General features: G+C 53.9%; 7 protein-coding genes across 7 annotated transcripts; 3 read left to right on the top strand and 4 right to left on the bottom strand.

The window, feature by feature from the left end:
• Positions 1-161: 161 nt before the first annotated feature.
• On the top strand, positions 162-2,763 carry KRP23_13875 (Guanylate-binding protein 5; the record flags this gene model as incomplete). Its single annotated transcript, XM_067884641.1, has 2 exons — positions 162-660; positions 743-2,763. 2 exons carry the CDS (start codon positions 162-164, stop codon positions 2,761-2,763), a joined length of 2,520 nt encoding a protein of 839 aa, XP_067738031.1.
• Positions 2,764-2,978: 215 nt separating this feature from the next.
• KRP23_13874 (uncharacterized protein) lies at positions 2,979-4,356 on the top strand (the record flags this gene model as incomplete). Its single annotated transcript, XM_067884640.1, has 2 exons — positions 2,979-3,884; positions 3,985-4,356. The coding sequence occupies 2 exons, from the start codon at positions 2,979-2,981 to the stop codon at positions 4,354-4,356; spliced, it is 1,278 nt and encodes a 425-aa protein (XP_067738030.1).
• A 140-nt stretch (positions 4,357-4,496) lies between these two features.
• On the bottom strand, positions 4,497-5,604 carry KRP23_13873 (uncharacterized protein; the record flags this gene model as incomplete). The annotated part of the gene is made up of 3 exons (XM_067884639.1): positions 4,497-4,654; positions 4,727-4,882; positions 4,959-5,604. 3 exons carry the CDS (start codon positions 5,602-5,604, stop codon positions 4,497-4,499), a joined length of 960 nt encoding a protein of 319 aa, XP_067738029.1.
• Positions 5,605-5,732: 128 nt separating this feature from the next.
• KRP23_13872 (NADH dehydrogenase [ubiquinone] iron-sulfur protein 6, mitochondrial) lies at positions 5,733-6,163 on the top strand (the record flags this gene model as incomplete). The annotated part of the gene is made up of 2 exons (XM_067884638.1): positions 5,733-5,873; positions 5,945-6,163. 2 exons carry the CDS (start codon positions 5,733-5,735, stop codon positions 6,161-6,163), a joined length of 360 nt encoding a protein of 119 aa, XP_067738028.1.
• A 274-nt stretch (positions 6,164-6,437) lies between these two features.
• On the bottom strand, positions 6,438-9,347 carry KRP23_13871 (Vacuolar protein sorting-associated protein 35B; the record flags this gene model as incomplete). The annotated part of the gene is made up of 5 exons (XM_067884637.1): positions 6,438-6,641; positions 6,711-6,833; positions 6,929-8,870; positions 8,948-9,071; positions 9,146-9,347. 5 exons carry the CDS (start codon positions 9,345-9,347, stop codon positions 6,438-6,440), a joined length of 2,595 nt encoding a protein of 864 aa, XP_067738027.1.
• A 343-nt stretch (positions 9,348-9,690) lies between these two features.
• KRP23_13870 (uncharacterized protein) lies at positions 9,691-10,200 on the bottom strand (the record flags this gene model as incomplete). Its single annotated transcript, XM_067884636.1, has 1 exon — positions 9,691-10,200. One exon carries the CDS (start codon positions 10,198-10,200, stop codon positions 9,691-9,693), a length of 510 nt encoding a protein of 169 aa, XP_067738026.1.
• Positions 10,201-11,893: 1,693 nt separating this feature from the next.
• Positions 11,894-15,313, bottom strand: KRP23_13869 (Elongation factor 3; the record flags this gene model as incomplete). The annotated part of the gene is made up of 1 exon (XM_067884635.1): positions 11,894-15,313. One exon carries the CDS (start codon positions 15,311-15,313, stop codon positions 11,894-11,896), a length of 3,420 nt encoding a protein of 1,139 aa, XP_067738025.1.
• Between the last annotated feature and the right edge of the window lie 7,274 nt (positions 15,314-22,587).

Here is a 22,587-nt window from a genome sequence, read left to right as displayed (position 1 = left end):
TGGCGAATGACGAAATGGATCGGCAAAATTGGGCCGCCGTAAAAATTGGATACACTCAAAATATGTACGATACATCAATGTATCCATATTTTGTTTTGACCAATCAACTTTTTGACAAGCAAAAGCGAATCAGGAAAGGCAAATTACTCACGAGCAGCTCCATGGTGGCACACTGGCGCGCGCTTCCGCTAGTTTGCGCGGCCATCAGCGATGCTGGTGCGACGCTGAAGGTCGTACCTGATGCGCGAGATGCTCTGCTTTCGATGCATGCCCAGAACATCGGTGTCCTGGGCGTATTCGGCCCTGCAGCGACTGGAAAACGCCTGCTACTCAATACTCTGCTGCAGCCTCAAGATGTGGACTTTTCCGCTGCCTCTGAGGACAGAAACGACGTGCTTCTGTGGCTGTGGGTGCCTCAAGAAGAAGCGCTAAAGACTGATGACAAGGCTCGCGTTGTTCTGGCCGCTGGGGCAGCTCTGCAGTCTGAGAACGACCAGGACACAGAGAACCACAAGTTGGCGCTGCTACTGCTGCTCTCTTCCGCGCTACTGTACAACACAGACGGAGAGATCAACGCTGAAGCTATAGGCAGGCTGCAGTGGCTGGAGAAGGTGGCTCAAGTGCTGAGGATCAAGGGCATGCAGGATGAAGAGGCCGTCGGTGAGAGACCTTCGGAATGGTTCTGTTTTTCTGCCTTGTGGCGACGCTAACAGCTGATTATCTTTATGTTGTGCTGGTGCAGCTGGTGAGTTCCATGCGCATGCCCCCAAGTTCATCTGGTTGACGAGGAACTTCAAGGTCAAGTGGCTCAAAGATACGGAAGGACAGAAGTTGACGTCCATGGAGTATTTTGAGCAGTGTCTCGCGCCGGAGGGAGGCTACGGAGATGCTGCTACCAAAAGAAACATGATGCGGATGTACTTGGAGTCGTACTTTCCGGTCAGGGATTGTGTGGCGCTGAGCCGTGCAGTGGAAGGCAACGGAACGGAGATTGTGCCACCTGGGACAGCCCGGAGCGAACTGCGCACACAGTTTGTCGAGGCTGTGGACGAGATTTACGCAAACTATTTGTCGGACAAGGCTCAGCGGCTTCCGGCGAAGGAATTGATGGGACATAAGCTGCGCTCCGAGCAGTTTGTAGCTGTCCTTGAGGCGTACGTGGACATGATGAATGCCAGTCTGCTGCCGACGATGCAGAAGGCGTCGAATGCACTGTTGGAGCAAGAGGTTGCAGAAGCCTTTGAAATAGCGAAGCAAACGTACACAGCAGAAATGCAGGTGGCGAAGAGTCCCGGTCAAGAAGATGACATGAGTGGCACCGGTGAGAAAGTCCCTAACGCGCGGTGTCTACAGTTGGCTCATTTTCGTGGAATTCAGGCGGCCATGGCCCATATCCGTGAGGTGCGCTCACACCTCCCGGAGAGACTGCAGAAAACGCTGTTCAAGGACAACTTGGAGGGTTGGGAGGTGCAGGTAAATCGTGACTTCCAAGAAACTTTGGAGCGTAACACCACGCTGTCAGCAGAAATTTGCTCCAAAATCCTCGAGCGAGTTCTTCCGCAGAACCTCGCGGCTGTGGCCACTGAGCTCGCTGAACGACCACGAGAAGACTTTTCCGATGGTCTGATTCGACTGTTGACGCAGTACAAGTCAGACTTGCGGAGCGCACTAGATGAGTACGCTCAGCAAGGCAGCGGACCAGCTGTAGATACCCTCCTAGAGGAGGCGCTGTTGCAGTCTGTACGCGCTTCCATTCAAAAGTGGGGCGCGACGGTGATCCACCAGTACCAGAAGCACATGCGGAGTTGGCAGGAGGAGAAAGAGCAACTTGACAAATTGCATGGTCTGGCCAAGGTACAAGGCACTGACACAGCCACTTCCGCAAATGAACAAAAGCGGTCTTATGAGCAGCAATTGGCGCAGGCTACGGAGCAGCTCTCTGAACTGCGTCGTGTGTTCCACAGCGAACTCAACAGCAAAAAGAGTGAGCTGGAACGCCTGACTACAGAGATCACAACAATGAACTTGAAGCATGAAGTGCGGGTGAAAAACGCGGAGAGCGACCTTGCTTGGGCTCGCAGTCGGACGGAAGAGCTGGAAAAGACTTTTGCAGCGGATCGCCAGCGCAAGGAACTAATCTCGGTGGCTGCCGCTCAAGTTTTAGAAAAGCAGCGCAGCTTTCACAAGGAAGAGCGTTCGTTGCTTGTACAGCAAAAGGAATTGATGGCGCAGATTGTCCAGTTGGAGCGTGAAGTGGTGCAAAAGAAGACAAAGCACACGCAGAAGGTGTTTGCACTGAAAAATGAGCAAGCCAAGAAGCTGGATGGTATGCGGACCGAGCAGGCCAAGTTCGAGCGGCAGTTAAAGTCTCAGGCAAAGAAGGACCTGAGCTCGCTCAAGCTCGCGCACGAAAAGGAGAAGAAAGCCATTCAGGCGGAAGACACTGCTCTGGATAAAGAGCTGGCAGATATTCACGAGAAGTTGGCGATATTCGTAGCTGAAGAGGAGGAGGCTAGAGCCTCCGCTGCTGCTAGTCGCGATTTTTTCAAGTCGATGCCCATGATATCGCTCCCATTGATGCAAGCTCCCGCTCCTGCTGCGGGTGAACATCAGCCAGCGAAGCGCTCTGCTAAAGCCACGACGCCGACATACCCGACAATTCCTGTCCGATTCGGTTCCGCAGATGACACCTCCTCTAGCTCTGCAAGCCCGACCGCTCGTACTGACGTCCCGCAGAGTAGCGATATGTGCAGACAATCCTGAAGAGCCAAGCGCAGCATCAACAGTGTGCTAGCGCATAGCTGTCCATTACGCGAAATGGAACTGCGTGCTGTTTGCCAACGACTTTTTACACAGAAATAGCGCTCATGCGCGTTGCAGTTATTTTGCTGTTGCTTTGCTCGAGGGCGGTACGTAAGGTCTCTGCGTGTACCATTTACCCGTTTTGATCTACCGAGAAGTCTGTGCATGCCTCAAGAATGCCCGAGACCCGCTCCTCGCCTGTTGCGTGCTTGGTCGTGACGACATCGGGACGCATACTCTTGCTGTGGGATCAAGATGACACGCTGCCCTTCCGGTACCCGCAGCTTGCGATGCTGCTCGCCAGCCTTTTCCACTACGCACAGGCACAATCGTTTGGCCACCTAGAGCTGCAAAATGGCTTCACGGTGTTGGTCTCTTCACATGTGGAAGCGCAAATCTCGGTCGGTGTCATTTGTGCTACACCGCCAGCATCAGGGCGTAACCACGGTGAATTCTCAGCAGAAGTTGCGCCGCTGCAATTGGGCCGATTCAAGAGTTTGCTTATCCTGCAGGAGTTCGTGCGGTGCTATCGAGGTGACATCGAGCGGTTAGCAGTGGAGAGTGTCGCGCACGCCAGACTGATGGCGGAAGAGTATACGCTCACTAGCGCTCTGGGCGGGTTTCAAGACGACTGCGAAGGCACCCTGGACGAATTCGTCGCCTTCCAAAGCGATTTTGTTACCCCTGTGATGGAAACTACCGCCCGAGGCCTCCTGAACTCGATCATGTCGTGGAGTCACGACAGCGCAGTTTTCTTGATGCAGAACTCTTCGGCTATTCGAGTGGCGCGGGGTTTTCTCATGAACGCTGAGACCGGAGATGTAGTATTTTCGACACAGCCAGCGTCAGACGCCGACTTCTTCGGACAAGACCCAGTATCTCGGAGACTGCATCATCTCCACAAAAGTGCAAGGGTCCAGCAGTTAATAAATCGTGTCGCCAAAGCACTGCACGAAAGCGCTCCTGTCTTGATCCAAGCCACCCAGGACAACAATTCCGCTAGCGCTACAGTCATTGTGAGATTTACTCACCTGTCGGGTAACGATTTGACCGAGCTCTATGTAGCTCTGCGCGTGTTACCTGTGAGTCGACCTTGGTGTACCTCTGCACTGTCTCTTTACGTTCTTGTCCCCGCGCTAATACGCGTTCATGCTTGCTGTGGTGTTGTCAATGTGAGCGAAGACAGGGGTGTTCTCGTCTGGCATCGTCTTCTATGGCGACAACGAGCTGTTTCGAGGCCGGCAAAGCGAGTTGCTCTCTTCAGGGAAACTCCACCAGGCTTTGGCAGCTCACCCAAGCGGTAAACGAATGCTGAACGTTCTGCAAGACCCGTCGGTAGATATAGAGCTGCATGTCGGCTCTGACGGTGCACCGGAAGAAGTCTGGAGAGCGATGGCTATGTTGGTGCAGCCGTTAACGGTCACGTGGCCGGCCTCCACAACTGCTGCTGTAAAACCCCACTGTGCAGGTACGCACTTTCATGACGAACCCATCGATTCGAAGCCATACTCGAAGCTAAGCACGCCTTCAAGATTGCCGCAACACACGGAATAAACCTGGTTAGAAACCCAATCGAGCTCACATTGAAAACAAAACTGCAGAACAAGGTCAACGAGTTAGTACTCCGAAGCATTTCATAGATACACCGACGATGCAGATGCTGGCCCTTCGTCGTCGGCGGCACTTCTTACATTCTAGTCGAGATACATGTGCTTTGCCAATATCTGGTCGCGAATCCTTCGTGTGAACCACGAGCTGTCGCTCGGAATCGAGGTCTCGCGAAGCACTTTTCGCCCACCTTCCTCTTCTTCGCAAAGCAGACGCGTGACATCAATAACAACACGGACAGCACCTGCACATTCACGCAAAACGAGGTCAGTCCATTGAATCGATCAGCACTGGCCTTCTGAACTGCGTGTCGTACTTGTTACGAATGCTGCCTGCCACGAGCCTCGCTCTGACAGCTTGGGGGCCTCCAGAGCCACTGGGATGGCCAAGTCGCGACAGGCCTTCAGCACCAACTCTCTAGTACTGCCTTCCAACACACCCTCACCCGCCGTGAACAGCGCACCATCTTTCACTGCAACCGTGAGAAGCAAGTAAACAAACCATTACATTAGGACTCGCAACATTTCGTCCTCCTTTCAGATTCATACCAACGAAGAAGTTCGTGATGAGCCCTTCCAGCAGCAACCTGTCGCCATTTGGCCCGCGTTTACTCAGCAGCACCTCGTGGATCGGCTCGCCTCGAGTCTCCACCAACTGAGCCACGTGCTTCTCAATGGGTACGCGGTTTTGGATCCACTGTGTGTGTTTGCATTTGGCCTTCTCACGGCCTTCTCCATACACCAGCACAGTCGATGCCAGGCACTTGGGCTGTGGCATCGGACAGATATGTACCGCGACGCCGTAGGCCGCAGCGTCCGGCATCGGGTACCAGAGCACAGACAGCATCCCGTCCACCACAGTCTCCATGGACGTCCACTTTGTCAACACAGTGGCCGTCAATGATTCTGTAGCCATCTTCAACCTGTCCAACTTGACATTTTCTTTGTCGAAGCTGGTGTCTACCATAGCGAGACCAGTTGACAGTCGTTGCAAGTGGAAGGACCATTCTACCAGCTTCTTTGTGGACACATCCTCTGACGCCTTCGCTCTCGCGCACGTGTACACCCCCGCAGGTCGCGACTGCAGGAACGTCTTGGCAGAAGGGAAGTCCTCACACTCACGCACGACAACCGCCTTCAAGAGTTCTGCATCCGCCGCCACAGCGTCTTGAATCTCCGCCACGAGCGCCATCATCCACCTCGAAGCTGATCAGCGTCGAGAGTGTACACTATATGTTGTCTTACGTACGATTGCTCCCCGTCTAAACCGATCTGCGCGCCTGGCCCCACAATTCCAGGAGAAGTGAACGGACCACCAGGATCATGCTGCGTCGCTCTTCCCACGTGCTCCTGACCTCTGCGGCGCGCGTCTGCGCCCCTCGCGCGGCTGCGGCCGTGGCCAACACGCTGCACCTGCAGAGCGCGCGCTTCTCGACTATCTACGACCACCGGACGCCGTTTGAGGTGCGTCTCCAGCGGTGAAATAGCTCAATCTGACGCTAATTCACCTCTTTTTGACGCTAATCGCGAACTAGGACGTGAACCGCCACCGCAGCGACGCCGAACAGCGGATCGCCAAGGTGCCAATCGTGGAGGTGGCCAACAGCGTGGCGGTGTGCGACGGCGGCGGCGGCGCGCTGGGCCACCCCGTGGAGTACATCCAGCTGGACACGCGCAAGCACAACACCCCGCAGACGTGCAAGTACTGCGGTGTGCGGTACAAGATGAAGGAGGGCTACCACGGCGGTCACTAAGGCTGCAATTGGCAGCTTGAGTTCATTGAGTTGGGGGCTTTGACAGGAGCTTAGCTGTTGAGGAGCGCTTGCTGACGGACAACCGAGAGGAGCAGCCCAATCAAGTAAATACAACAAAGACGAAGGAGACAAATGAGGGTGTCGTTGCTGTTGTTGAAGTGCAGACTTGCAACTGTACCACCGAATGTCAGTCACAAGATGCCTTCTGGTTTTACGTGCATTTGACTGTACTCAGTTTGAAGCATACAGGCAGTTTTCATAGATATTACCGCGATCAAGACGACGGCGAGGTCGATAGCGTATCATCGGAGATGTCCAAGGTGTCCATGTAGCGCACGATGGCGCGGTAACGGAACTCGCCTTCTCGGCGCATCTGCCCGTGCTCCATGTTGTCCAAATGATCCTTCACGAGGGTCAGCAGCCCCACCAGGTAGTTGCGCGTCACCTCGGGCGTCTGCATTTCAAAAAAGTACAAATACTGCACAAAACAAAACAAAAAAGTAGAGTGAGTGTCGGCCAGGCAAGCAATGCAGCCATGGCAACGTACGGCCTCTAGAATCTCCAGGAAAAGGGGGACTTGGTTTGACGTTGTGTCCTTGATCGCATCCGCAATGCGCAGCGACCGCTGAAGGCATTCCCTAACGCGTTTGCCATCTTGTTGGGAGGGGTGCTGCAAGACAAAAGAGCGATGAGTACAATCAGTACAGGAACGTCGGCACACTCACATCAGCGGAGACCCCCTTTTCACTCTTCAACGTCACTCACCCAAAAGAGATGCGCGCAATTCAACACCATCAAAGCTTGTTCGTTCTTCTTGAGAAGTCGGGCGGCGTATTGTGTGGTCTTGGTAGCGAGAACCTCATAGTTGGCGCTCGAAAGGTTGCGGGTGGAACGCAGTGACGCCACCATCAGTTCTAGTGCGCGCCACTGCTCACGTGCAAGCGTAATTTGGTCCTCGTACACAATGAAAGCTTGCGTAATGAACTCATACGCGACTGCCTCAAATGCACAGCCATCGGCTACCATAGCACACTGCAGAAACAAGTGGACGCACGAAACAGACAGCGCATCCTGCTTGGAAGCCAACGCGGTCACCATTTCATGAACGAATTGCAGGACTTCACGCGGAGTTGTAACAAACGTCTTGGAATTCCCCACCGAAGCAGCACTCTCTGACTCCGCCTTGGTCTCTTGGCCCTGAGTTTGAGTCTTCTCCTGAGAGTGGGCGGCTAGGTCCCTAGCGAGAGCCAGCGACTGGTAGATTAACGGTACAAGCGTGAAACGAATACGAAAGACTCCACTCTGCAGAAATGCACGTCGTGCTACAGAAAACACGCGAAATTTGACGTCAAGGTCATCGTTGGCCACCAGGTGTACAACCTTTGCCAGCGTTTGCTGCTCAGCTTCAAAAATCTCAGCACTCTTTTTTCCCGTTTCCGCTGTGGTTGTTGGGGGCGGCGATTGCAATTCATTGGGGTCGTCTCGTACTAGTGGCGAAAGCACCTGCAGCAAGAAGTCCATTTGTTGTTCGTTGTGCACACGCTGGTGCCGCGCAAGTAGCACACGAATCCACGCTAGGGCTACATCTTTCCACGCGCCTTGCCATGGCATCAGAGCAAGCATCTCACGCAATACTGGCACTTGCATCAGATCCTGGATGGAGAGTGCTCTCAGAAGCGTCAGCGCAAGAGACTCCAGCTGTGAAACCACAAGCTGCCGCACTTGCTTATCCTTGTCAACACGCCACGCTGTTCGCTCTCGAAGAAATTCTAAGCATCCTGAAACTATTTGCTGTAGCGCTTCCGTAGTGTCTGAGTTTTTGGCCTTGCTGGTACCCAGCCACGTGAGAGCGAACGTAGCAAACGTCACGAAAAAGGGCAATACGGACGCCAGGTGTGCGTCACCACCACCTTGGCTTGGAGTTTCTCCACTTCCAACAACATACCGCGACGAGCGTAGCAGCAACTTGGAAGCCGTAGCCATCACCTGTTTGAACACTTTGAACCCCTCTTGCTGTTCCTGCTCAAGCTTGGTCCGACCATCTACCTCCGCTTCATGTTGTCCTGTGTTGGCCACACTAGCCTGCGTTTCTCGGAATTTGGTAAGGCGCTCAAGAAGCGCTGTCAGGATCAACGCGACGTCAACGTTTTCCTGCAGTTTGTCCATCGCCTCTAGTAGCCTCTCAAGGTTCTGCAGGTGGAACTCATCCGGGAAGACCTGAATGATGCAGTCCAGCAGATACTGCTGCGCCATGGAATCTTTACATGCAAGCACAACGTCATCCAGGAGTCTAGGCAGCACCTGTTCAGCGTACACACTGCGCGTAACCCCCTCCATCTGACTAAGCCGCACAAGACTCGTCCCAACTAGAAGTCGCAGCTCCATCCGCTCCTTCTCTCGAACAGCCAGGGGCCTGGATCCGCCAATCTTTTGGTGCTGCAGTCGAATCCAAAGCTGGTTTGTCTCCCGTAAATTCTGCAGCAAGAAATCGATGGCGTCGCTGACTGTGCCACCGCCCGATTGCTCGTACACTGATCCTGTGTCCGGGAGCTTGTCACGGACACTAAGAGACAAATAGTGCCTCAGAAAGAGTCCACGCAGCGGATACTGCACTCCTTTGGTCATCTCCACCAGGTCCGTCAGCACGTCACGAGCTGGCGCCTCCCTCGATTTGATGTACACCGAGCCCACCGTCACCAGCAAGTAGCTGCACCACAAACAGCCATAGAAGTGAGTAGTACTATACTACATTGGTATCGAGTACTACTAGTATGTGGCTCGTACAGTCTCGGCAGCACGTTACCGCTGCTCTGGACCCGCTCGTACAGCACGCGCATGGAGGCGCCCGCCTGCTGCTGTTCGTCCACGTAGCTCTCAAAGTGGCGGAGCTCGTCCAGCACCTGCATGTCTAGGGAAATAGTACCATACTCTATTAGTGTACAGCCTGCTGTGTATTGACTAATATGGATGTGAAGTCATTACAGAGCTGGTAGTAGTTCTTGGGGGACAGCAGACTCGTGCGCAGCTCGCGCAGCACTTCGGCCGCGTGCTTGAGCACCGCCGGCTGGTCCCCGGTGTCCACTGCGCGTTGCATGCGAAAACCCTGGTCGCGCACGGTCTGCAGCGCCTCGCGCAGCAGGTCCTCCTCGCCCTGCTCGTCCAACACGAAGCCCCCAAGCGCCATCTCGAAGAAAGATTCTTCAAGTGAAATATTACGAAATCAATTCGATTCCCACTTCATAATGTAGAATCAAGGACGTTTTGTTTCTTCTAGATGCTATTTACGTTTCCTCAGTAAAACGCGTTTTTAACGCGGCTGATTTATATGAGCAAATAAATTAGAGCGCAGCCGACATGGCGGGTTCGAAAAAGTGTTCGATAAATAAGTCCTCTCGAGAGCTATGGGGCGTCTAATGCTGTCGCTAGGAGGGGTTGGTACCGGTACGCGTCGACGGCGTCTTCTTCCAGGCTCGGCTGGGGTTGGTTGCTACGACTCCGCGGGGATGACTACGGTAGCTTGAATCGGTCTAGATCTTGGGGGCGAAGACCTTGACCATACGGCTACGCAGGGCGGCGAGCACCACGACCTCCTCGCGCTGGCGCACGCGATGCAGCTCCTTGGTGAGCGCGGCGATCAGACGCTGCATCCTGCTGTGCGAGGCCTGGTGCATGTGCAGCATGCCGCGGATGTGCGCCAGCAGCTCGAGCTCCTCGTGGCGCTCCTCCTCGAGCTCCTCGAGCTCCTGCTCGCGGGCGGCCAGGCTGCCGTCGTCATGCGTGGGCGGCAGCACGCGCAGCGCGTCGATATCGAGCTGCAGCTTGGCCATGAGCTCCTCGATCTCCTGCAGACGCGCCGAGGACTCGCTCACGTCGTCCTCGGACGTGAGCACGGCCTGCTTCTCGGCCGCGACCTCTTCGCGGAGCCGCGCGAGCTGCGTGCGCAGGGCACGCGAGTACATCGTCAGCTTGCGGGCGGCCTTCTCCAGCTGCGCCATGGGCGAGAGGCGCAGACTGTTGCTCTTGGACGGCGCGGACATGGCTCGGTGGGCTGAATAATCTGTGTGCTGTGTGGGGCGCTGATTGAATAATGGGACGTCTCGACCGTGTCATGCACGCGCAGGACGCGAATGATGTGGCGACGAACAGCTGCACCCGCTCGCTGAACATGAACCTGGGCGCGGTGACCCTTCGTTGCCCGAACACAGAAACCGCGATTGTAGGGTTTCATAATTTGGGAACCAGCAAACAAAAAGTGCGAGTGTCGAGTCTTTCCTGTGCGAACGAGGGCCTGTATTTATAATAGCGGAGCTCTTTCAGCGGTTGTGGTTCCCTTGTCAACAACAACGCTGCGGCGGTGCGCCGTTCGCGGAAGGCGGCGGCAACGGCCGAATCAGCCCGGGAAGTTGCTGCCCGAGCGGGTCGGAGCCGCCTGCAAGGCACTCGTGACTCGTGACCGGGCCTCTTGTTCCACCTTGGAATGAATGATAGAGCGCCAGCAAATACATGCACATATATCGCTTGTCAAACCGAGACAGCTGCGGCATCAAGCTCCTGACTGCCCGCATCACCGATGGTGGACATTGCCGCGGGCATACCCACCAGGCGGGCTTCTCCGTGGCGATGATTTATGACCGATTTCTGCTAACAGGCAGGGTGCCATGCAGGCACAGCTGGCACCGGGGACGCGCTTGAGGGGAATTACAGATCCGCGCGCAGTGACGCTTTCCGGCCGCAGTTGGAGGTGGCGCTCGCGCAGTTTGCATCAACGGCCTTGCGGTGGTCAGATGTAAATGAGCCTGCGGCCGAAACTTCAGTCGGCACGACACCAGGAAAAGCCCCGCGGTCCGAATACATGTAGTTAGCTTCCAGCACGGCTTGAGCTCTGCATCTTGCATGTGCATTGCACTTTGCAACTTGCAGTGCAAGTGGCAACCGCCCGAAAGTGTAGGGCAGCGTCCGAAACAGTTTTTACAGATCCTAAATCTGATGTGCTAGATCCACAACCCGCAGAATCTGGAAGCCAGATTTGTAGAACGTGTCCCAAACGGCTCAGGGCTCTACGAAAACCCCGCAGCAGTAGACAGCAGACCTGGGCAAGAGCTCATTCATTGCCAATGAGACATTGGCAACCGTACTCGTCTCGACAATGGGTCGTGGCCTTTGTGATGGGCCTGCATGCACGTAGCACACTGGAGGGCGGCACCATTTGCGTCTTGGCTGCTTTCACCAGCGCGACTGGAATCACGACAACCCCTGCACAGCGTCGTGCGAAACCAGAAGTCGGAGGGCTCTCTCTCGATCAACGAAGCCCTGTTGTGTTTGTGCCGCACGCAGGACGACGACACCACCGGGTGATGGCGAGACAGAGGGAGAGACTGTCACGCCAGAGAGAAGCGAGGAAGACCCGCTGCGATGGGATCGCTGCTGTTGCGGCAACAGGAGGCGACACTGTTAGCTTGAGATCGAGGACGACGACAGCATGAATCAAGCCATCACGGCGAGACTCATCGGAGGGCGGACCTAAATCAGCGGGCGTGCGGCAGTGGGAGTTCAATTTAATTTAGAACGCCAAACTAGACTCAAACTTTGAAACGGCCCAGAATCTACGGTACAACTTCAGCACCGGCACACGATGAATCGCGTATACACTCGGCAGCAAATTGGTAGCAATGGGATTGCACGTCCAAGTGTTGATCGTCTATTGATTCCATAGTAAGTTAAGTCTATCGCTTACAGCCACTTCCACTCCGGGCTCTCGCGCGTGATGCCGTCCACGAAGTCATCGAACGACTTGCCCGCAGCCTTACACAGTTTGCTCAGCTTGCGGATCTGCTGCTTGCTAAGCGGGCGCAGCGTCTTGGGGTTCGTGAGCTTGGTGCGCTTCATGGAGCTGTTGACGTTGCTGCCCACCTTCTTCTCCTCCTCGGGCTCCTCGTCGACCACCTTGCGGCCACCGCCGGCGCGGTATTCCTTCTCCTGCGCCTCGCCGATGATGGTCAGGCGGCCAGACTCCACCAGCCACTTCTCCGTGCACAGCGAGTTGTAGAACTCTTCACTGTGGGAAATCATGATGACACCACCAGCGTACTGGCGGATGCCGTCAGCCAGAGCGCCAAGTGCGGCGCGGTCCAGGTAGTTCGTCGGCTCATCCAGCACCAGCAGGTGTGGGCGGTTCCACATCGCAGCAGCGATGACAAGCTTCACCTTCTGACCACCCGACAGACCGCGGATCTTGCCGTGGGTGCCGAACTCAGCCGGCAGGGCGAAGTCGTCGAGGTGACGTTGGATCTCCTTGGTCGTAAGCGGACGAAGGTCAAGGCCGCCAGCCAGAGTCGCCTGACGGATATCTTCAGCCTCGGCAAGGGCACCCAGACCCATTTCCTGCAGCTGCTCCAGCGTGTAGCGCTTGTTGTGCTTCTCGTTCAGGCCCACAATCTTACACTCGTACTCGAGCGTGCCACGCTTGCCCTTGGTACGGGACACGATCTTCTCAACCTGGCCCTGCTTCTTGCCCACGAGGTTCTTCTCCTCCTCCGACTGCTTCAGGTTCACGTGGTCACCAAGCTCGCGATCAACGCCGTTCTCGCCACCGAAACGCCACTGGAAGTACTCCACAGGGCTGCTCTCAAGGTGCTTCTCAACGTGATGGAACGAGTGCTGCGCCACGTACGCCAAACGCACAGCGTGGTGCTTCCAGAAGCTGCCCGTGTCGGGAGACGTCTCCTGCACCAGCATCTTGATCAGCGTCGACTTGCCGGCACCGTTGACACCGATCACAGCCACGCGCGAGGCCAGACACAGCTTTACCGAAACATCAGCGAGCTGAGGCTTGGAGGCACCCGGGTACGTGAAAGTGGCGTTATCCAGCGTCAAGATACGGCGCGTCATGGAGTTGATGCCCTCCAGACGACCAGGCTCAGGCAGGTTGAAAACCATGTCCGACGACTTCAGCTCGTAGTAGTGCTTTGCCTCCGGGTGGATGCTCACAAACTCGGACAGCGTCATCGGGTACAGCACCAGCTTCTTCGACTCGTAGTGAAAAATATCCGTGCACACGTTGTCCAGGAAACCGGTGTCGTGAGAAACCAGCAGCACCGTCATCGTCTCGAGCGAGTTCAGGTAGTCCACCAACCACTGCACAGCGTGCACGTCCAGGTGATTCGTGGGCTCGTCCAGCAGCAGGACGTCGGCGTTGTACAGCATCGCACGAGCCAGCGCCAGCTTCATGCGCCAACCACCGGAGAGCGCATCGATCTCGCCGTCCAGCATCTTCTGCGTGAAACCAATCTCCGTCAGGGTCTTCGTAACAGACTCAGGGGTCTGGTGCGAAAGCTCGGGGGCCTTGCACATGGACTCCAGCAGACTTCCCTGGCTCTCGACAATGTCCTCATGCTGCACGTACACGGAGCGCAGGGTTTCTGGGAGGCCCTCAATGGCACCAGTAGCCAGGTTGCGCATGAGCGTGGTCTTACCCACACCGTTCTTGCCGATCAGACCGTAGCGGTGGCCGCGAGTGAGACGCAAGCGCGCGTTACGCAGCAGAATCTTACCACCGTAAGCCAGCGAGAAATCGAGGTCGCACACATCGTTCGGGTCCGTGGACTTCTCGCGCTCCTCACCCAGACCGCCGCCAGCAGCACGCAGGGCCTCGCAAATGTGCTCGGCATCCTTGTCGTGCATGTGCGGCTTCAGGTAATCCATCACGATGGTGCGCCACTCCGATCCACGGTTCTGGGTAGCCAGCTCCGTGCACACATCGGTAACGTACTCCAGCGTGAAGTCGTTCAGGCCAGGGTGCGTCGGGCGGTCAAGCGTGTCGGTGAACGCAGTCAAAATGTTGTTCTCCAGCTTCTTGCGAATTTCGATGGGGTCCTCCTCCATCGCCTCTCCATCACCGGCGGCGTGCACAAGATGAGCACGAGCTTCCTTGGCGGCCTCGACGACCTCCTCGTCAATCAAGCGGTCGATCGCCGTATCGAGCTGCGGAAGCAGCAGCGGCACGAACTGCATCACATCCGACGGACGGACCACAAGACGGCACATGCTGTCGATAATCTTCGACGCCTTGCGCTTAAGCGACGAGCTGTGGATGCTCGTATCACGCAGCGCTTTGTGCAGCAGCGGCGCAATCAGGGACAGCGTCGGCGCGTCCACGTTCGCCACAAAGGTGGTCGCCAGCAGGCTGTCAATGGCCTTCATGGTCTCCTCCGGGCGAGCAATGACACCCACAAGCGTGGGCACAAGCGGCACGACGTCGTCGTTGTTGATCTTGGAGCACACAGCAATCAGGGCGTCGATAGACGCAGCCTGGACCTGCTTCTTCGTGTCCCAAACGTAGTCGGTGACAATGGGCATGATCTCCGGCAGCCAGCCAGACACCTCCTCACTCGCGGCCTCGCTTAGCGCTTTCAACAAGTTGAGGCCAGCAACCTTGCTCTGCCAGTTACGCAACTCCAGCGCCCTGTAGATTTGCTTGAGAACTGAGTGGATAGCGAGCGGGTTCACCTCCTGCGCGATCGTCTTGGCCAGAGTAGCCGCAGCGTTCTTGACAACGTGCTCCGAGTCGGCGTGGCGCTGCATAATGTTCGTCAGCTGCTCCACCATGACGGGCTCCATCACCGACGACAGCTCCTCAGTCTTGCACATGGCAATTAGAGCCAGCAGGGATCCTTCACGGGCCGTAGTTGGCTTGGCCACCAGGAACTTCTTCAGCTCGTCGAGAACATGGATGCCAGCAGTGCTGGCGGGGCCGAGGACCTCCACGGCCGCCGCAATGTCAGCGGCAGCGGCGTGGCGCTCAGCCTTGGAGGAGAAGGCGGCAACAAGACGCGACAGGACGGCGTCTAACTGCGCCGTGACGGCGTCCGCGTCCTCGAGCGCACGAAGCGCCTCGCGCTGCTCCTCAGACGCGAGCTCGCGGAACTCGTCACTCTCGTCGGACGAGGACGCGGACGTCTCAGAAGGCGGAGGCGACGGCTTGTGGTGCACGGGCGGCACGGCCACGTTGAGAATGGGGGCCTTGGGCGCCACGAACTGCAGCGACGACGGCGCATGGTTCTCCTGCTCCAGCACGGAAGGCTTGTTCTGCGTCATGGCGGCCGTCAGCATGGCGTCGGCCGCGGCCTTACGCGCGCGCTGTCCCTTGCCCATGGTGATCTGCAATAAATGTGTGAGGGGAGTGCGAGGATCGAGTGGGCTTGGTCGCCAATGCGGGAATGAGACACAGCACTAGCGACGGGTTCGCAAGACCACAGCAGCCAGCCAAATCCACTGAATCTGAAGTTGGCCGTTTCATAACGGCCTGTCGACGTCACTCGTTTGACATTATTGACGGAGGTTGATCAAGCGAAATGCGATCAATGCCAATACTGGAGTATAATAGAAGAAGTGTTTAGATAGTTATAGTGCACTCGTTGCTATATACTCCTGTTGTGGCAACCGACCCTTCGCGACATAGCGACGTTTTTTAACAAACCGCCGCCAGCCAATCGCTGGCGTTCGCGTCGCTGCTGGGTGGTCCAAGCAACGCGATCCACCGAACATGTCGCGAAGTGCCGACCGCGGTGCTCGAGCTGGCCAGCGAAGCGACTGGCTTAGCGAGTATGCGCGCTGGTCACAATGTATTACATGCCTAATTAAAGAAGCAGCTCTGCCCCGAGCGTCCCGTGGCAAAGTCTTATACGGCTGCCAGCGGACCCACAACGGCAGCATTTGGGGCGTTTCAAGTTATTTGCGTTGATAGCGAAACAGCGGTGAAAACTATAAAAATAGAGTTGAAAATGGTTGCCGTTCCCCTCGCAAGGAGGGGCACAGAAATTGGTTGAAGCCGCATTTAGTAAACCAACCACACGGTAATCTTTAGTAAAAGGCGAAAGATTAATACGAATGTAGTTAATTTTGCGGAATGGTTTGCTTCAAAAAAGCTTTCGTATACCTATATACCACGGGAAACCATACGACCAAATGTCTATATTGGATCGGTACTTTACCGGGTTTTGGTTGGAGCTTTGCCTTCGAGAGAAATGTTCGACCTCAAACGAAACGACATGATACATTCCGATGATAGCCCTAGCATGAGCTTCATCAGCGCAGTGCGGTCGCTGCATTCCCCTCAACACGAAGATGCGAGGCTACAGCTGGCGTTGTATTGTATTTAGTATAGTGCCCAGTGGTCCGTGGAAATGAGGGGAAATGAAATACTTTAGATTTGAAAACACGCACTATCAATAGTGTGACGTGAGTCACACAGCACCTTGGGCTTGTGGAAGTGCTAGGAGTATACAAACACCAAGTGAACGGCAGTTTACTGATTCCCGGTCTGGGGGAACGGTTGACTTGAACAACGTAGATTCTAGACTGATATTAGGCGGCTGCGAACAAAATGATACTAATGAACCATTTGGAGTTGTCAAGAATATCACCTCCACCGTTCTTCGTGATGCCACACCTGTTCGATCCACTCAAGTATTACACGCTCATCGAACCATGCCTTGGTCTGCACCGAAAACGTTTCAACCCACGGCTCACAGCAGTGAAGGTAAATATTCCGTACTTATATTAATAAAAAATGAGTAGATCCGAGAATGAATAGTGCCATTAGTCTGCATTATGCGTGTCCGTACTTCCTACGATCGAGCAGCTTCAACAGTGTTGACTGTTGGAAGAGCCCTGATCCACGTGGACCACAGCAAGGACTGCCGTCCGGAGGACCGGTTTGGCCGCCTCCTCCACGATTGGGAAAGCGTTGGTGGCAGGACCCAAGTACAGGCATCAAGGACGCCAACGACAGCAAGTACGAGGTAAGCTAGCTAGCATTGTTCAGTCACTTCTCAATATACGACGGGCGTCTGACTACTACCAACAACCAACATAGACGTCCCACATATCCCAGACACATCAGCATTGCAAGAGTAGATGGGTCCATACGCTTTCGCTAGTCCGTGTAGACCAGTTTTGCAGCCGAAAAAAATCTCTCGCACTCGTTCGAGGTGAGTGGAATGAACGTCACATCAGTGTACACCGAGAGCTTCGAGACCTTGCGTCTCTTACACGTGTGCTGGACAAAAGAGAGGTCCGAAGGTGGCGACGGCTGGGATGTTGCCTGGTCTACGCTGCGAAAGTCGGCACAGGCGACACGCCCGGCGGGACTAAGCGCCTCCCTTCGTTGTAGCTTGACGATGCCACACGCTAGGGCCGTGTTGTTGACAATAACTGCAGTCGACGAGAGGCAAGACTTCAACTGTGGATAACGCTGAATGACGTGACCAAACAGTCGTCGGGTACCCGACAGCGTTAAGGACGAACGTTGCAGCGTCTTGGTGACCCCCTCAAAATCGATGAACACTTAGAGAAGTGCATGCGTCTTTCAGACTCGGCTCTTCGCAGCAGGAGAGGCTGAATTCCATACTCGACTAGGACGCCAAGCCCCAGGGACTTGAGCGCAGACTCAAGTTTTGTATAGCGTTGAGCCATGGCATTGGTGTTAGACCAACTGCCATTGCAAATGAGAGGTGGGAGGTCCGTTACACGTCAAAGGATAGCACGCCCCTTGATGGTTCGCAACTTGGTCATCAGGGCATGGATTTTGGAAAGCAGCGTTTCATAGTCGCTCAGGTAGTCATTTACAGCTAAATTAAACCTGTGCGAAGCGCATCCAACCATGGTAATGGCGCCATCACGACTTCCAATGTATTGGTTCACGCTACCATTGTCAGCGACCATGAAGTGAGCCGCACCCCAGGGCCTGTTGTACCGCGACAGCGTATCGGCAATCAGATCAAAGAGGCTTTGAGCCTCAAGATCTTTCTCCACATCGAGAGGGCAGAGCACTACGAGTAGGAAGCGCCGAATGTAGCAGTCAGTGTCGTCGTAGTAGTCGGAGCCACCCTGAGCTGGGCATGTCAGGATCGTTGAACACGGCGAAAATCGCGATGTAGTGACGACCGCTAAAGGTGCATCCTTCGAGCACAATACCGAAAGACGGCGGGAGCTCTTCAGCAACCCTAGCCTCGGCAGACTTGAACACGCGCGCGAGGTACAACTTCAACGTTATTTTTGTTAATCGGAGATAGTGCTGTATTTTTTCTCGTCATCTTGCACTCAACAAAACTGAGGGGTAGACGGTCCACCACGACCCATTCACACCACCGGAAGATGTCACGTGTCTTCTCATCGATGACACGCAGACGGAGTGCGTTGCGATCCTTGGCGGCTTGAGAGGCATCTTCAATATACGTCGGGTGGTTGGTTCGGAGACGCGTTGTCAGGTTGGTATAGCCGTGCGCACTCTTGCACGTTTTTGAGCAAGTAGAGCACTTGAAATCCTCCCTCGACTTCTTGGTGAACATGGGGGTGTTGGTGAGAGTATGGTTATTCGACAGCATAGTGGTAGAGGGTGGGTTGAGGCAGTGAGTTGAATGTAGAAAATCGAATTCTGATCAAATGACAAGATTCAAAAAGTGTATTATTCCCCATGTCTAGCCTTGACTTTTCCTACCTCGACTTTGATTGACATTAATTACAACGAGTGGAGGCATGCGATTGGCCTATTTAGGAAGTGACTCAGTTTTGACTACTATACGGTGCCCAAGTCATGTGGAAAGCCACAACAACGACTGGTCTGTAGTTTACGGAAGTACTGATTGACTGAAATCGATATAGAGGCATGTCATTTGATAAAAAAAAAATGTATACCACATTATAATATGGTATAAGAACGCTAAAAAAATATTGTACAAACAAATAAATTATGAAATATTATATATGTAATATATTTTAAAGTATTATTATTTTTTACGGATCACAGGCTCACAGTAACGGTTAACCTCATCATGGATTTCATTGTCAGGTTCCCCGGTGAGCTCAAAGTGCGGCGGCAGCACGCGGCTATCCGCGCGCGCAAGAAGTGCTGCTGTGCAGCGAGAACTGCCCTTATCACCACCATTCGCTGGCACCTTCGTCACCCCAACGAAATCCACCGTTGTCTTGGCACCTACGTCGCAGTAGATAGCGGTTTGATCCATATTATAGAGCACGTACGGCGGCGGGGTCGAAGTAGCAGCGTCCAGGAAGTAATCCATTAGCATCTTCGTACCTCGCATGCAAACGCATCGCGCAGCGCCAGCAATTCGGGGTGTTTCTCTTCTCGGCGCTCACACGTGTTTCGCTCGATGGCAGGAAGTCCTCGACAGTTTTGATCTTGAATTCAATTGTGTGGGCAAGCTTGATGCGGTGCTGCGGCATTTTACGTATATAAATGGCGTCAGCATGCCAGCCTAAACGCCCCACCTAGTTTCGACAAAAATACTGCTGTCCACCCACCTACGTACATAATATCATTGGCCAATCAGAGACAACCGCAAACTTCTGAAATAATTGGCAGCTGGCAAAAGTGATTTAGAGTAGAGTGCCAGATCTATCAGACTTTTGTGGTAATGGATTTCCGTTTGTTTTTCACGTACCTCTCTGCCCCATTGATAAAAAACAGCAAGTGAGAGAAAGAGCATCCATGGAAATATGTATTTCGCTAAATTATATAGGTATTGCGCTCTTAGCCAGTAAACCTGAACAATGTATGGGCATTTCCAGGTTTCTGCCAGGTATGCAATTGCAGGATTATAAGGTGGTCTTCTTTTTAACTCACAGAAATAGTTTCGTTGTTCCTGCAGCTCTGTGGTGAATATCACGATAATTATACACTTTCGATCGGTTAGAACAATTTTTAGCTGACGAGAAAAGATCGCTTAGGAGGAGGCGATACGTCTTAGTGATTGAATTGTTCTTCTGCCCCATTTTTCATCTCACAAGAGTCTAAACCAACTGGTGTACCATGGATTTGTGGTCTTGGGACTGTGACGGGCCATAAGCCTCGACAGCTACTTCCAGTTGGCGCTGCTGGCATGATGGCTTAGGAACACAGCGTCAAGCCTCTTCCAGATAACAGTCTCCATCCGGCTTTCCCTGCTGGTTGGCTGAGGAGCAGCCGCAAGCAGACGAGACAAAAGTGATTACTGAGACTACTTCAATATAGTTACTAAGGTTGTCGTTGGGCGGTTGGTCACTTCCACTTTTGGAGTCCGATAACAACCACCGCCCAACTATCCCTTACGAAAGCCATTCTTTTTAAGATAATTCTAAAAATGTAACTTCAGGTCCAGCCACTTCTACACCTTTGTATATCCAAAGTGGTGCGAGTCCATAGCAACTCGTTTTTTTACAAATTTGAAAATTGAAAACTGAAACTGAAAAGTGAGATTATTAATCGGGTTGAATTCCCAGAGCAAAGCGGTAACAAGCCAGAGCAAAGCGGCAATACCTCGCCGGCGACCTCAACGAGTCGGGTTTAAGTGCCGTACTGCATGTCTTCCATGCGCTCAGCTGCTGCAACAATGCAACGCCATCTTGTTCACCAAACGGAGGTCCATGCAGCTAATGCATTGTCTGGCAGCGCGTTTCAAAATCCGCATGCGGCCCTCGGCTATCTGGCCTCGAGGCCGACTTGCCACCAGTTCCTCTCGCGACAACGCCAGGTTCGCCTGGATTTGAGCCTTCAGGACGCTGAAGCAACCCTCAATCGGGTTGCACGTCGGGGAGTATGGCGCTAAGCGGAGAAGAACGAGGTCATCGTGCTCGACGACCCGTTCTTCCGTTTGGCTGTGTGCTGGCGCGTTATCCAGCACAACCACGATCTTCTTGCCCTCGAAATGCTCCTGAAACGTTGGTGAGGCCTTGGCGTTTTCGTAAATCTCGTCAACGAATGAGGCGGTGACATCCATGCGGATGCTGCCACGTTCTAGGCGGTGGTGAACCAACCCAACCTCCGTCGAGACGGCGCACTGAATCTGGAGATTGGCGCCCTTGGAAGGAGGCAGCACAACCGTCGCTCGTTCGCCCTTTCGCGCGCGGCCTTGGCTGCGCTTGTAATAAACGTTAAAATTAGTCTCATCGTAGTAAACAACGAAATCGCCAGCATCCATATGCTTGCGAAGGTCCATAGCAAACTGCTTGCGCTTGGTCTTGTTTACCTCGTTGTTACACGTCTGAGGCTCCACACGGACCTATATCGCAAAAATATAAGCCATTAGAACATGAGGTGTTAACTGGAGTGCATGGCGACTTACAGCATCTTACCTGCTTCAGCGTGTACAGCATCCCCAGGAGTCTATCCGATATGGTCGATGTGCTGATGTTCACACCGAAGTCGAACAGAATCATGGCCTTCATGGCACGCAGCGTGTACGTGCAATCGTCGCTAAGGTACCCGTCGAGAGCTGCCACTATCTCTGGGGTGCACTTGATGCAAGCGCTGCGTGCGCCTCCACGAGGCGATGGCTCTTCACGGCCACTGGCAACGATCCGACGGGCCGTCGTTGGAGAAATGCCGTTGTGCTTGGCAACAAGCATCCAATCCTCACCAGCACGATGAGCCTCGAGAACACGACCGCGGGAGACAGCAGAGTGTGGCCTCCTTGGCATGTTTGATGAGGGGGGAACGAGCTCCGCTGAAGACCGGAAATTGAGGAGTGAGATCTAAAACACGAGTGGCAGCGCAATGGACAAGCTTTCCCGCCCATGCACCTCCAAGAAGCGCACTGAACCACCCGACGTCGTGTTTGGTTTTGGCGCGCAACCGACCGCCACCAATTTGGTTTGCGCAAACACTGCTTTGCTGTCAACAAGTTCGCAAAGTAACAAAATTCTGCCGAAATTGTTGTGTTACTTTACGCCACTTCACCATATTGCTCTGGACTCGCACCACTTTGGACAGGCAAAGGTGTAGTTCTGTTCCTCTGTTATTATGGTTCGTTCCAACGGCCCCATGACCCGGTCTCAGTCCCTTTGTAAGGCCTAGACAACTTCACAGGGATACAACCGCATTGTTCAATGTACTCCTCTCCGCGACCAGGGTTTATGAAATTCTGATGAAGTTCGCGCTACTCTACTACCAAGGTTGATGAAATCCGAAGCCTCCGCTCGTACATATCCAGATTCTGTCGACACAACAATACATAAAAGAGTACGTACTGACACGCTGACGTAGAGCTAAAGCTTCAACGTTGTTATAGATCCATAGTTACTGTAGGGATGCGACCCTGCCAAAACCAATTCTATAATCTTATTTTCATAATTAAAACATTTCATGTGTCTTGTAGCGGGGCTACACATTCGGTTCTTAGTGCAACATGCACTAAGGAATACATTCAGGTTGAACACTTCACAGGGTGGTCCACATTCATAGAAAAAGCGTGTGACTGGTAGAAAGTAACATCTTTCTACCAATGAGAGTCATTCAATAGATAGGGGTTCTGCCAGCCATCCAATGGCAGAACCTCTCATTAGAAATATCAGTTTTAGGAGGAAACCCCATTTACAATCAATACAGTTCTCATTTGGCACCAAAGCTATCGTTCGGTTCCTTTATCTAG

This window comes from Phytophthora ramorum (genome assembly GCF_020800215.1).
Source record: "Phytophthora ramorum isolate Pr-102 chromosome Unknown Phyram_PR-102_s0019, whole genome shotgun sequence".
Lineage (NCBI taxonomy): Eukaryota > Oomycota > Peronosporomycetes > Peronosporales > Peronosporaceae > Phytophthora > Phytophthora ramorum.
This window is presented reverse-complemented; position numbering and strand designations above follow the sequence as displayed.